This window comes from Myotis myotis, unplaced genomic scaffold (assembly GCF_014108235.1).
Source record: "Myotis myotis isolate mMyoMyo1 unplaced genomic scaffold, mMyoMyo1.p scaffold_m19_p_4, whole genome shotgun sequence".
NCBI classification, from domain to species: domain Eukaryota; kingdom Metazoa; phylum Chordata; class Mammalia; order Chiroptera; family Vespertilionidae; genus Myotis; species Myotis myotis.
In genome coordinates, this window is record NW_023416346.1 from 13,205,167 (window position 1) to 13,218,084 (window position 12,918).

The 12,918-nt window shown below is 49.5% G+C and overlaps 1 protein-coding gene across 28 annotated transcripts in view; it reads right to left on the reverse strand.

Moving 5' to 3' along the window:
• ZNF185 (zinc finger protein 185 with LIM domain) overlaps nucleotides 1-12,918 on the reverse strand; it is a 68,088-nt gene that overhangs the window by 26,604 nt on the left and 28,566 nt on the right. For 8 of the 28 annotated variants that reach the window (XM_036304871.1, XM_036304868.1, XM_036304869.1 and 5 more), the window contains 5 exons: nucleotides 10,417-10,503; nucleotides 6,840-6,941; nucleotides 5,767-5,865; nucleotides 3,460-3,555; nucleotides 2,516-2,605 (listed from right to left, as the gene is read on the reverse strand). In XM_036304871.1, coding sequence (XP_036160764.1) covers nucleotides 2,516-2,605; nucleotides 3,460-3,555; nucleotides 5,767-5,865; nucleotides 6,840-6,941; nucleotides 10,417-10,503 — 474 coding nt within the window. The remainder of the gene's footprint in view (nucleotides 1-2,515; nucleotides 2,606-3,459; nucleotides 3,556-5,766; nucleotides 5,866-6,839; nucleotides 6,942-10,416; nucleotides 10,504-12,918) is intronic. The other 20 variants (XM_036304885.1, XM_036304879.1, XM_036304872.1 and 17 more) reach the window with 12 other exon arrangements.

Below are 12,918 nucleotides of genomic sequence, written 5' to 3' on the forward strand. Positions count from 1 at the left end.
CTTCCCAATACAGAATCTTCTGGCCCCACACAGAGATCGTGAAAACTCTAAAACCGTTGTCAGCTTCACCACTATTGACTTTTTGTATTGGATAACTGTGTGTGGGCTGCCCTGTGCATTGTAGGACTTTGGACAGCATCCCTGGTCTCCACCCACTATTTGCCAGTATCACCCTCTTGCCAGCTGTGAGAGTCGACAGAATCTGCAGACGCTGCCAAGCGACTCCTAGGGGGTAGGGAGGTATGGGGAGATGCCCCTGATTCACAACCATTGCCCTACAACAATGGTTCTCACCTAGACTGGACATGAGAAAAAACTGGAAGCTTTAAAAAAGATTGATGATGGAGTCCCACCCCAGAACAATTAAAATCTAATCTCTGTGTAGAGCTCAGGAAGCTTTATTTTTTTTTATTTTTAAAAACACTTCCTGAGTGAGCCCTAGTGGATAGAGCGTCAGCCTGCAGACGAAAGGGTTCCGGGTTTGATTCTGGTCAAGGGCATGTACCTCAGTTGCAGGCTCCTTCCCGGCCTGGGCCCTGGTCAGGGCTTGTGCAGGAGGCAACCGATCCATGTGTTTGTCTCACATTGATATTTCTCTCTATCTTTCCCTCTCTCTTCCTGTCTCTCTAAAAATCAATGGGAAAATATCAGTAGGTGAGGATAAATAAATAAATAAATATAAAACACTGCCTGAGTGATTTTCAAGTGCAGTCAGAATTGTGAAACACTGTATTCAAGAAAGTTTGTATTGATTTTGCAAAGTTTTACACATCAGAAGAAAGTAGTTCTCAGACTGGTCTTTAGAGTTAGCCATATCTGAGCTCTGTTTCTAGCTCTGCTCCTCACAGGAGTTCTCTGTTTCTTCCACTGTTAAACTACATCAGAAGCCAGATTCTTACCCATGTTTTGGAAATAGTAGGTGAGATCATGTATACAGAATAGTTTACACGTTAACCAGCTAAGAGTTACTGGTTCTGGGCCTTGAGAATAGACTCCAAAGGAAATATTTTAAAAACTAGATTTTTAAAGTTTTTTTCCCCCCTGAGGATTTTCTTAGAGCCTCTTGCATTGGGACTCAGCTCTGCCACTTGCAAGCCCTTGGACAAATCACAAACTTTCTATGCTTCTGTTTCCCCATCTTATCATTTCACAGAGTTGCTGGGAAGTTTGTAAAGCAACTAACAAAGCACATTCACTATAGGTGTCAGTTATTGTTTTCACCCTATTAATTGTCAGTGAAATTTGCAACAGAAAAAGTCACATAGTAAGGCCTCCTACCTTAGAGATCCCTTGCTTACCCCACCCCCCAGCATCCCAGTTTCACTGGAGGTCACAAAAGTAAAGAAGTAACTGCAATGTGGCATGAAAGTACAAAAAATGCATCCACCTTTTTAAACACCTAAATTGGACCATGTTCCTCTTTGGCTTAATCTTGAAATAAGATCCAACCTCTTTATCATGGCTTACCAAGGCCCTGCGCCATCTATGGACCCCCTCACTGGCCAGGCTCCAGCCACTCTATGCTTCGGAACATGCTGTGCACGTTCCCACTACAGGGTTTTTAGGTTTGTAGTTTTCTATGTGCATCTTTTTTCTCCTTTCTCTTCCTAGAGTTAGTTCCTTCTCCTCCTGAGAGGAGCTCCCCTGAGTTACCTCCATCTCTCTACCCATCTAAGCAGTAGCCCTCCTCATTGCCATCACTCTATCTCAGCACCCTGGCTAATTCTTTGAGGGCACTGTTCTTCCAAGGAGGCACAGAGACCTGGGTTCTAAGCCTTTGTTCTTCATTATAATTAGGGGGAAATCTCACAGGATTGTGGGGAGGGCTGTACGTGACACTGTGAGCAGTGGGCTGTGTACCAAGTGGGTGCCCAAAAGTTAAGTAACTGATGCAATCTTTAACAATATCTGGTGTTGAAGGCAAATCATCCCAGGCCTACCTCAAAAAATCTCCTGTTTCACCGTTACCCCTTCAAGACCTCTCAGCGCCAGTCACACTCAGCTACATACAGTGTCCAGGAAACACCAGGTTGATTGGAGTCCTTTGTATACACTGTTCCTTGGCTCAGAGGACTCCTATTCATCTTTCAAGATTCAGCTCAGAGGCCACTTTCCCCATGAAACCACCAAAACCACCATGCCTGCTCCCCTTCCCCTGCTCCAGCATGAGATATTCCTGTCTGGACTAGGCTTTGCCCTCCATAAGCCATGTCTATTTGTCTGTGTGCTTCAGCCTCCAGCGCAGGGCAGTTGTTGTCCAAGTGGTTGCTGACTGAAAGAGTGGGTGACTTTCTGACTATGGAGGACTTCCTGGCTAAAGGCAACTCAGTGTAGCAGAAGGCTCCACAGACCCAGAGGGAGAGGCCAGAGGGTTTCAGCTGGGGCTTCAGCCTTTGTTATGTGCCTTGGGCCAGCTTATAGACCTCACTAGCCTCATTTTCCATCCAAAGGCTAATGCAAACCTAAGCTATCTTTCTCCACCACAAAAGCTCAGTTCTGTTGGCTGGTGCCTTACCCCTTAAAATTTGCCTTCATGTCCTCCAGGTCTGCTGGGCTGTCGCTCTTCCTGTTAGCTGGTACAGCAGAAGCCAAAGTAGCATCGGAGCTGAGGGAGGAAGCACACAGGCCCACTGAGGCCTCAGACCAAAGGAGACTGGGGGCTTAGGCCTTTCCCTTCCCAGCTGCCTTCTCACAGGAAAGGGGATGCCTGTATTTATCAGTCAAGGGTGGCCTCTCAGTCCTGCCATTAGTGTGGCACAGATGCCACTGTGAGCCCTGGCTGTGGCCTTAGCACCTGAGTTCAAGACAAAGCACTACCCCTGACTAGTGTGGGGGTCCCTGAGGAAGTCTCCTGATTTTGGATTACCGTGTCCTTGTCTTACCTACACCTCTTGGGAGTCCAGAAAGATTGTCCCTTGCTAAGTGCTCCACACACCCACAGCAAAAGGAAGATTGGTAGATGAAACAGTGTAGAAGCCTAGAGCCTGGCAAGACAGCCTCTTCCCATCGTACTTTCATGCCCCTGGGGCTCTGCACCCTCCCCAGCTGCCTCACTCCACATGCTCCCTGGGATTCCTCCCTCTGGTCCTCCTTGCTGGTCCAGGCTGCAGTACCTACAGGAGAGGTTCACTGAGATGTCCTATCAGGGTCTCTTCCCAAGTTTCGCCTCCTGATGCACCCCTTCTGCTACCTCACCTTGAGTCCTTATGAGTAGGTGCTGGGCTGTTTGGGTATCCTGACTTATCATTTGTCCTCCCGCCCCCACTGTCCCTGGTTCCTGTGTTGAGCTGCATGTCAGGGACCCTCCCTACCTTCCATCTCCTGTGGTGATCACCTGATAGGAAGGTAGCATGGAGCTAAGAAGTGTGAAGGGTATTCTGGGGCACTGGAGTTAAGGCTGAACCCCGAAGGCTGTGTCTGGCAATGGGAATGGTCACCAGATAGTCACCCCCCCCTTACCTGGTGACCACTAGTCCAGGTTTGCGACCATGAGAGTTGGCACCATGCACATCATCATCATCCAGGAGAGGCATGAAGCCAGCAGCTGAGCACACCCTGTGGAAGGAGGTCAAGCTCAGTTTGGGTTCAGGATTTTGTGTCTGTCTGTCTACTCTCTCCTGAGAGAGTGGTTTCTGACCCTGAAAGATGATGAGAACTGAGGAGTTGCTCAAATGGATGTTCAGGGAACAATACTCATATCTCACAGCTGCCTGCCACCAGGACAGTGAAGCCTAATGGTTAAGTATCCCTGGAGGCATCTTGCCCAAATTCAAATCACAGCTTTGTTACCTCCCAGCTGTATGACCTTGGATATATCATCTGACCTCTTTGGGCCTTAGTTTTACCATCAATGAAATGGGGATAATAATTGTGTCTGCCTCACAAATTTTCTGAGAAGAGAAAATGAGTTAATAGATACCAGATACTTAGAATAATGCCTGGGCCCTAGGGTGTGCTAAAGTGATCCTGTTATTAATATGGGGTTCTGTGGCCACTTATATTCCATCTGTATCCATAAACTTGATACAGATTGAGTGGATGCTCTTTAACCCAGCCTTCCCACAGGTTGGTCACATTCTCTGTCTTTCAGGCAAACTGACTCTCACGGTACACCAAGCAGTCACGGCTCACAAGGCATCTTATCACCTGTACAATCTTGCACCCTTCATTTATGTAGCACACTTACTTACTTAGAGTTCCTGGTATTTGTTCCTAAACCTGTTCATGCCAGTTGTACTTGCAACCATAATCACTAAATTAGTAAGTAAACTAATGAGAAACAGTCTTTTCTTTAGAAAGACAGTAAAAGCAAGTTTCTTAAAAATCAATATAGGTAAGACAATGTAAAAGACTGGGTTAAAAATAATAGAAATCTAGAAGATTCTCCAGCTTATTTTGAAAGGTAATTTGAGGTTTGGCTTCATTTTAAAGAAACTGAAAGCAGAAAGCAAAATGTTGAGTTTGTGAGGGTGTGGAAACAAGAAGGATGATATGGATGAACATTCAAAAATGAAGCAGCCAAGAACCAGACCCAATCACACTGGCCTGGGAATCTTCCATGATAGCCACCAGCCAATTGAGTCAACCTGCATGACTTGCTAGCCAGCACACAATGATGCAGGCTGCAGGTGCTCTTGCACAGTCCCAGCTCAGAGAACTGAGGTCCCAGCAGCGGTCTTTCCTGGTACCTGCTGAGGCACAGTGGTCAGAGGCTGGAGCTGCTGTCCCCTTCCCATGTTGGCTTGGGCTCCTGGATTTGGAAGCCAGGACTCTGGGTCCAAACATTAGTTGTAAACTATTCAAGTTAGTGAAGGCAGGGGGCCCCCAATGGGCTTGGGGAAGCAGGGGCAGCTGAGAAAGAAGTGGGGAAAACAGTAAGCAGAAGCTCCCCCTTGGGATGCCTTCCAAGGCCTGACTGCCCTAGGGCAGGGTGCTGGTGAGCAGCATGCAGTCAGGCTCTCTGTAGATACTGGCTTTGCCAATCCTCTCTGGACATCTGTCCTGAACCATAAAGGTTCTAGCACAGATTGGAGCTAAACGATTGGTTCCAACATCTGCATACCTAACCTTTGTCAACTAGGGTGACTTATGCTTGATTTGGAACTACCTGGGAACAGATGGGACCTTGTTACTCCCCAAATCACCTGAGAAAGTGGTCCCTGACCCTCCCCAGGTCCAACAACTTAGGGCCCAGTTGGACATGCTTGTCTCCTAGCTAGTCTCACTGAGGAAGCTGCTTTTCCTCTCATTGAAGCTCAGTGCAGAGCTGGCCAGGGGATGAGAGTAGGGCAGGAAAAGGAGGCTTTGGGTCTTTTGGTAGGGAAGGGAGAAAGCAGCTTCTAGTTTGTTCTTAGAGCTTAGCCAATAAGCAAGAAGGTATCGATTTATCCATCATTTGGTCATTCATCAGTCTGTCCCTTCACTAATTCTCTTCACATTCATTCTACCCAGCCAGCGCCCACCCAGGCATGGCTGGACCTCCAGTTGTAAGTGGGCCCTTGTGCCTGCTTTGGAGGAGCTTGAGAGCCAGTGGCAGAGGGGATGAGGAGGAGTAATATTCAAGCATAGGTATTCCCAGAAGTGGAAATCCCAGGGACAAAGGATGTGGTGGGGGCTGAAGTGTTGGAGATGGGAGACGCAGTAGGAAAATGACCAGTGCTCCACCCCCAGCAGCTCAAGAAGTTTTAGCTGCTTGACCCTGGCCTGTCATAAGGGACATGAGAGAATCAACAACTCTGGGCCACCTGCCTCCCCTGGGTAGCTCACCCTCCTCTCCCAGAGCTGATGTCTGCTCCAGCCAAGCCTTCAGGTGGGGAGCCTGTGGCTCTGGATCCCACGTTGCCATCCCTTGAGTGTGCACTTGACCTGTTGTGGAAAGAGAAGCATTTGATGACTCTGATTGGGTTTTGATCTAATCTAACTCAGATGTCCTGAGAGTAATATTCTGGGTCTCAAGGACCAGAAGCTTGGGTCCTGGGCTGCCATCCTGCACAGCTCCAACTTGAAACAAATCAATATCAGCAAGTATTCCTGCCTTTCTTCCAAAACTTTTGGGCTGGGAGGAGGAGTGGAGCCAAACTCAGGAGGAGGGTGGCACAATGCATGTAGGGAGGGGGTGGGCAATGGTTAAAAGAACAAGGCATAGAAATTTGGAGCCACTTATAATTAAACCATAGATTCCAAGGCAGAGACAAATCTCCCCCACCCATCCTGGGTCCCCTTCCCTCATTCCCATGGCTGAGTCCCAGCTGAGGGTATGGGCCTCCATACTGAGAAGATGGTGGGCTCTTATACAATACTGGCCACCAGCTACCTGCTGAGTATATGCCCAACTCTCAGCTACTGATCACCACAACTGGCTTCCCCTGGTCAGTGGGATGGTAGTAGGACTATCCCCTTCTGGACTGATCCCTTCTGGACTGATCATTCCTCACCATGCCTCCACCTCCCATCATTGCCTCCTTTGTGCACAGGTCATTCTGGAAGTCCCTGCTAGATGCTTTGCTGGGGCCCATACATCCTTTGGTCACTGACTATCCCATAATGACATCCTGGCGGCCTTGCTTGTCCTGGCCATTGGCAGGGATGCTTTCAGTGGAGTAAAAGCACAGTGAGGTTGGGCCAAGTGTGGAGTGAGGGTGGCCTGGCCTGAAGTTTGTCTTCCTGTGCAACTTGTTTCCTGATAGGCCTTCCCCGCTCCAAGCCTCATGTATTCCTTCATTCATTCTTCCCACAGATATTAACAGTGAACACAGTGAGTAGGACAGTCCTAGTCCCAGCTCCAACCATGGACCTTGGACTGGCGGCCACATGGTCTCTATGTCCCTCCACTAAGTTACCTTTCAGAATCTGGATTGTGTCCCTTAAAGGCCTCACCAACCAAATCTCTCTTGGGCTCTCTGGGGCTGAGGGCTTCCCTGTCTTTGGAGTCTGGGGAAGACCTATAGAGGAAAGAAACATAAATTAACCACCTAGAAGCCACCCACACTCAAGTGGAGGCAGTTAACTCATCTCTAAATGCCAGCTGTCTCCAAGGAACTTAAAACCTGATATTGGAGGATTGGCCATTCTCAAAATCTCATTACTAATAACTACTTTTGATTGAGGGCTAGACCATGACTCTGTATGCATTAACTCTCCACATTGACCCCAGGAGAGAGGCACTATTATTATCCATGTCCATTTTCCAGATGAGCAGAATGAGGCACAGAGAGCCTGAGTGAATTATCCTAAGTTCCGCAGGTAATAAGGGGAAGAGCCAGGAATTGAACCCAAGCAGTCTGACTTCAGAGTCCTAGACTATAATCATCTGTGGTGTAAGACTGATCCTAACCTCCTAATTCAACCTCCTTCTTTTCTCTCTGAAGTCATCAGGGAGCTCCATTGTGCCAAAACCAATAGAGATACTCCTGTTATTACTGTCATTCAGGACAACTGACCCAGTGGGACATTTTCACTTTCTCTCCCCTGTCCATCCATCATGATTCTGTGACACTCTACCTCCTTTGCCATACCTTCCAAGTCTCCTTTGCCTTTTTCCCTTTGGACCTTTAAACATTGGTGTTCCCAGTGTTCATCTCCATTGGCATGCTCCGACACCTTGGCCACCTCCTCTGCTCCCATGGCATCAACTGCCTCCCTTTGCTTGTTTCCACCTCTCCTCTGTGTTCCTGACCCATACCCCCACTGGACCTCTGGCAGCTAACACTGAACCTGGCCAGACCTGACTACTGTCCCCCAGCTGCCTTCAGGAGGGATGACCAGCCAGCTACCTCCTCCACATTATGGTCTGTGCTCAGCTTACCGGCCCCTCTCTCCTTGATTCCTTTGATATTGTAACCCATGTAGACATCAACATTGAGCCCCATTATATCAGCTCTCATCTGTCTGCATATACGGAGTAATATGGAAATATCTTGAGCCTTGACTTCTCTTCCGAACCTCAGCAACAAACTCTCAAATTCCTCCTAGTAATATGCATGTGGATGCCTACAAATAATCTCACTAAAAAATACTAAGTATTTATATCACCCTTTCCCTTGGTTCTCACTAATATAGTGAGTTGTGGAGCAAAAGGTGCAGGATGGGAGCCAGGTAGCCTGGGTGGGTGTCCTTCCCTGTGTGACCCTTCAGGATCTGTTTCCTCACCTGTAAAATGGACATACTGACTGCACCTACTTGGGGAAGGGGCAAGGCAGGGCTTGCAGAATTCTAGCTTTCCTTTTTCTAACTTGATTCTCCTGCTGCAAAGTGGGACAGGAACTCTTAATGGGCTGTTGTAGCTTGCCCACTCCCAGACCAGGTGTCAGAGGCCTTATGGATTCTTTGGAGGCAGCCTGGCTACCTCCTGCATTTCTAGGGGTCACTTTGCTCCTGTTTCTCAGAGACTGGTCACCTTCGAAAAACCAATGAAGTAGCTTCCAGAGTTGCCTTATTAAAGACATTGTCACAGTGGTTGATTCTCCATCATTCCAGTAACAAACAGGTCTGCATTCCTGTCCTGGGCCATGCCCTGTGTTGGAGCCCAAAGAAAATGAAGTTGCTGCCCTCCAGGTGCTCAGGGTTCTTGGGGAAAACTGATCCATGAGAGGACAACTGTGTGGAAAATTCTCTGGTGGAGATATGAACACAGCACTGTGAGAGCTCAGTGGGGAAAGCCCCTCACAGATGCTGCCTCAGAATGAAATGCAAGGAGGGAGGTGCCCCAGAGGGGGGACATCTGAGATGGGACTGAAAAATGCAGAGGAGAAAGGGCATCCCAGACAGAGTCTACAGCCTGCACAGAGGAATAATGCTGGAGGCACAAGGGGAAGAGCCTGAGAGACTTAAGTGGATGGCCCAGGGAGGGAGACCATGAGGGGAGCTTGTGAAGAGGGTGAAGGGAAGGCCAGGCAAGGTATCAAATTCAGGCTGCAGAACCTAAATGGGGAACCCCATTGTAGGGTTTTCTCCAGTGGGCTAGCATGACTATTTCTGCCTTTAGGAATGTTGCTCAGTTAGAGATGTGGAGGAGGGGCTGAAGACAAGGCCCTAAAAGACAGTTGCAGATAGCTGGGTGAGTGATGGTGGAGGCCTGCGTCCAGGGGAGGGCAGTAAGGACAGGAATATCTCAAAAATAGAATGTACAGGCTCGGCCAGCATGGCTCAGTGGTTGAGTGGCCACTTATGAAAGAGGAGGTCACGGTTTCATTCCTAGTCATGGTATATGCCTGGGTTGTGGGCTTGATCCCTGGTGGGGGCATGCAGGAGGCAGCCAATGGATGACTCTCTCTCATCAGTGATGTTTTTATCCCTGTCTCCCTAACCCTTCTTCTCTGAAATCAATACATATTTTTTAAAAATAGAATGGACAGGACTTAGTTTCTGACTGGGGCAGAGCTGTAGAGGAGGAGTTAAGGAGGAGAGTAAAGGGACCTGGAGATTTATGAGGACTCATCTTTGATGTCACTTCCTCCTGGAAGCCTTCTCTAACCACCCCCATACCCATGCTTGTGAGAAACCCCTGCTCAGAGTTCCCAGTGCCTCAGGGATTATCTTGGGCAAACACTCTGGCCTCCCTCCCCAGACTCCAGGCTTTATAAGGCAGGGTCCCTGCCATATACATCACGGCTGCCTCCCAGGCCCTGGCATTGGGCCAGATGTTCAGCAGGGGCTCAATAATCACTAGTTGGGTAAATAGCTAAATGAGAGAGAGAGAGAGAGAGAGAGAGAGAGAGAGAGAGAGAGAGAGAGAGTTGCAGAGAGGCAGGGAGTCATCTCTCCCTTGGCCTGCCCCTCCAGGGAGAAGTAGCCCCTTCCTCATCAGATCTCCTCTTGCCCAGACCCCAAACCCCAAAATTTTCCCTGCCTGTTAACTGTCCATTTGCCCACTCCCCCAGGGCAGGGGCTGGGCCTACTGTGCTTTCTGCTAGTTGTGGCCCCTGTCCCTCGTCCTCCCCAGCACTGGACATAGTGGCATCATGGGCTGTCAAGGCTGACCCAGGAACTCCACCCCATTCCCGTGGCTCCCCTCACACAGGCAGTGCAACTGCTCCAGTGACCTCATGGTGCTTCGCAGACTCTGTGTCCCCACCAAGCACACCTGGCCTGTCTGGTGTTCAGGGCTCAGCAGGGCTGAGACACCACAGCTGGTTAATGTCTACATCTGCTTCCCCCACCAGGCAAACAGTCAGCACCTTCAACCAGGGGGTCTTCTGGGACTCTGCTGCGTCCCCAGAGTGGAGCCTGGCCTCCCACAGACCAAGTGCTTGCTCCCCAATAGTTGTGGAGTAAAAGAATGAGATGGGGGCAGAGAACCCAGGTCGACCATGTCTCCCACCAACCAGACTCCAGGCCTCATCATTTGCCTGCTGGTTCTTCTGGCCCCATCTCTAAAATGGTGTGGAAGGAGCCCAGACAACAGCAGGGTTCCCGTACCTCATTCCTTCCAGGTCTGGGGCCACCAGGCGGAGTCCTGCCCCGGGTGTCATGATCTGCAGGCGGACAATTTCCTCACCTCTTGCACTGTAGCCAAAGGAGAGAGCCATAGAGTTGCTGGTAAGAAAAGTCTCCCCATCTGTTCTGGGCATCCAAGGGCATTCTCCCTCAGCAGCCTCCTGGCTAGTGCAGTTGGACACCTAGACCCATTGCCTCCCCCCACCCCCTGGTTCCTGTTTTGTCTCAAGTCTTCTTGGTGCTGCAGCTGAGCTTGGTCCACTGATATCCAGGCCCCAGAGGAAGGGAAGTGAAGGACCCCTTTACCAGTCTTCCACCTTCAAGTCCAGCCCCCTTCAGGCACAGAGAGGGGCTATTTGGGTGGAAATAGAAGCACCCAGCCCCAACACCCCATCTGTAGCTGCTACAATGAACCCTGCCTGTGGCCTGACCAGAGTGTCCAAAGAGACTGTGTGAGGCCAGTAGGAATTCTGAGTTCATGAGCTAATGTGAACTGAGATTAATAAGATGCCTAGGAAACCTACAAACCAAATTTAAAGTGAGAGCTAGTGGGAGAGGGATAGTGGAGACTGAGAAATGAAAGGAAGTGACCAGGCCTGTGAATCCGCAGAGGGTCAGACATTTTCAGTGCTCACTGGTTCCCTTTGAGGGTTCCTGTGCTCAGAGCCAGGTCCCCAGGTGACGGCACACATCCCTTCAAGTCCGATGTATTTTGGGGGGGGCCTGACACCCAGCAGCCTCGGGCCATAGTGATGGCCAGGGCTGGAGATAACCTAGAATTCTCTGGATTTGTGAGGTACCCTTCACCCCAAATCACACCTGTTCAGGTCCACTCCTTCCTTAGGTTGCCCCTGGGCACTGGGGTACAGATGGGGGTGAGCCTCATGCCTGCCCTGGTGAAGCCCCCAGCCCAGCAGGAGGGAGATGGGAAAGAGGGAGGTGGAAGCTGGCAAATATCTTAAATTCTGAGGTCATATATGGTGCAACAAAGGAAATGAGGGGAGTGAGGGGCTTGACATGATCAGACTGCCACTTTAGAAAGGCCACTCCAGGGTCCCCAGGAAGAGGAGGGATTGGAGGAGTCAGGTGAAGGCAGGGAAGTGGGGGACCCTGGATGTTGACCCTGGCATCTGGTTCCAACCTAGACTGAGAGTCCATGGAGGGCCAGCTCAGGGTCAGTGGGTTGTTCATCTGTGTCCTTCCTGGGGACAATGGAGATAACCAGAGTGAAATGGCAGGGCCACCAAGGACAGGGCCTCTACCCTCATGAAAACCAGGAGGGGCCCAGGAGAAGACAGCTCTGATCTCTGTCTGTCTCCTCCCATGGCAATGATGATGACAGCATAAAGCCCCTGACCGCTGCCCTACTTTGCCCCATCTAAGGCACGTGGTACCAGAGAGCAGGGACACGCTCCACTTAGGGATGTCACAGGCAAGTCAAAAATATTTTCTCACTGGTGTTTCTTGTTATGCCAGAGAGAGAATAGGAAGAAAGTGTTGCCTCATCCTGCCCAAACTGGCATCTCTCCTTCAACACCTTCTTTCTCCTTTGTCATCCCCCTGAGCAATTGCTTCTTAAAGACCTAGGTCGAATGGGAGCCCTTCTAGAGAGGCTGTTATGGGTTGCATTGTGTGCCCCCAAGAGATGTGTTGAAGTCCTAACCCTTGTTATCTGTGACCCAATTTGGAAATGGGTCATTGCAGATGTAAGTAGTTAAGATAAAGTGATGCTCCACTAGGGTGGGTCCTAACTCAATATGACTGGTGTCTTTATAAAAAGGGGACATTTAGACACAGGAACACAAAGGAAAGATAGCCATGTAAAGGCAGAGGCAGATATTGGAGTGATGCACCTGCATGCTAGGAAGCACCAAGGATTACTGACAACACCCTAAGAGAATATTCTAGAACAAATCTCCCCCAGAGCCTCTGGAGGGAGCATACAGGCCTGTCCACACCTTGTATTAGGATTTCTAGTCTCCCGAACTGTGAGGATAAATCTGTTGTTCAATCCACTCACTTTCTAACACCTTGTCAGGGCAGCCAGAGCAAATTCATACAAGAGCTTTCCAACCTCTCCTCGCCTGCAGCCCCAGACAAGCCCCACCACCTCCCCAGACCCTCAACCACAGATGGCTCTAGTCCAAGCTGAAGTTCCCAACCTGGCTAAGAGCTGCTGAAGGCCAGGAACACTTATCCAGTGCAGCCCCAGCTGCCCGTGGGAACATGGCTGACAGTGGCCTGTGCCAAAGAGTGTGCAACTCATCAGCTAAAAAAGGGAGAGAGGCAGGGAAGGGAGTACAGGTTTCACCAGCTATCTGAAAGTAGAGTGTTCCTGTAAAACCTTTCAGAAGCTGAAATGGTATAAAAAGAAGAGGCAATGAGCTGAATGTTAATTTTGCTTTTTGCCTTTTTTCCCTCTAAAAGCAAAATTCTCTTCAGATTTCTTTTGGTTAGCAAAACAGATACTAAGGTAGGTCTTTT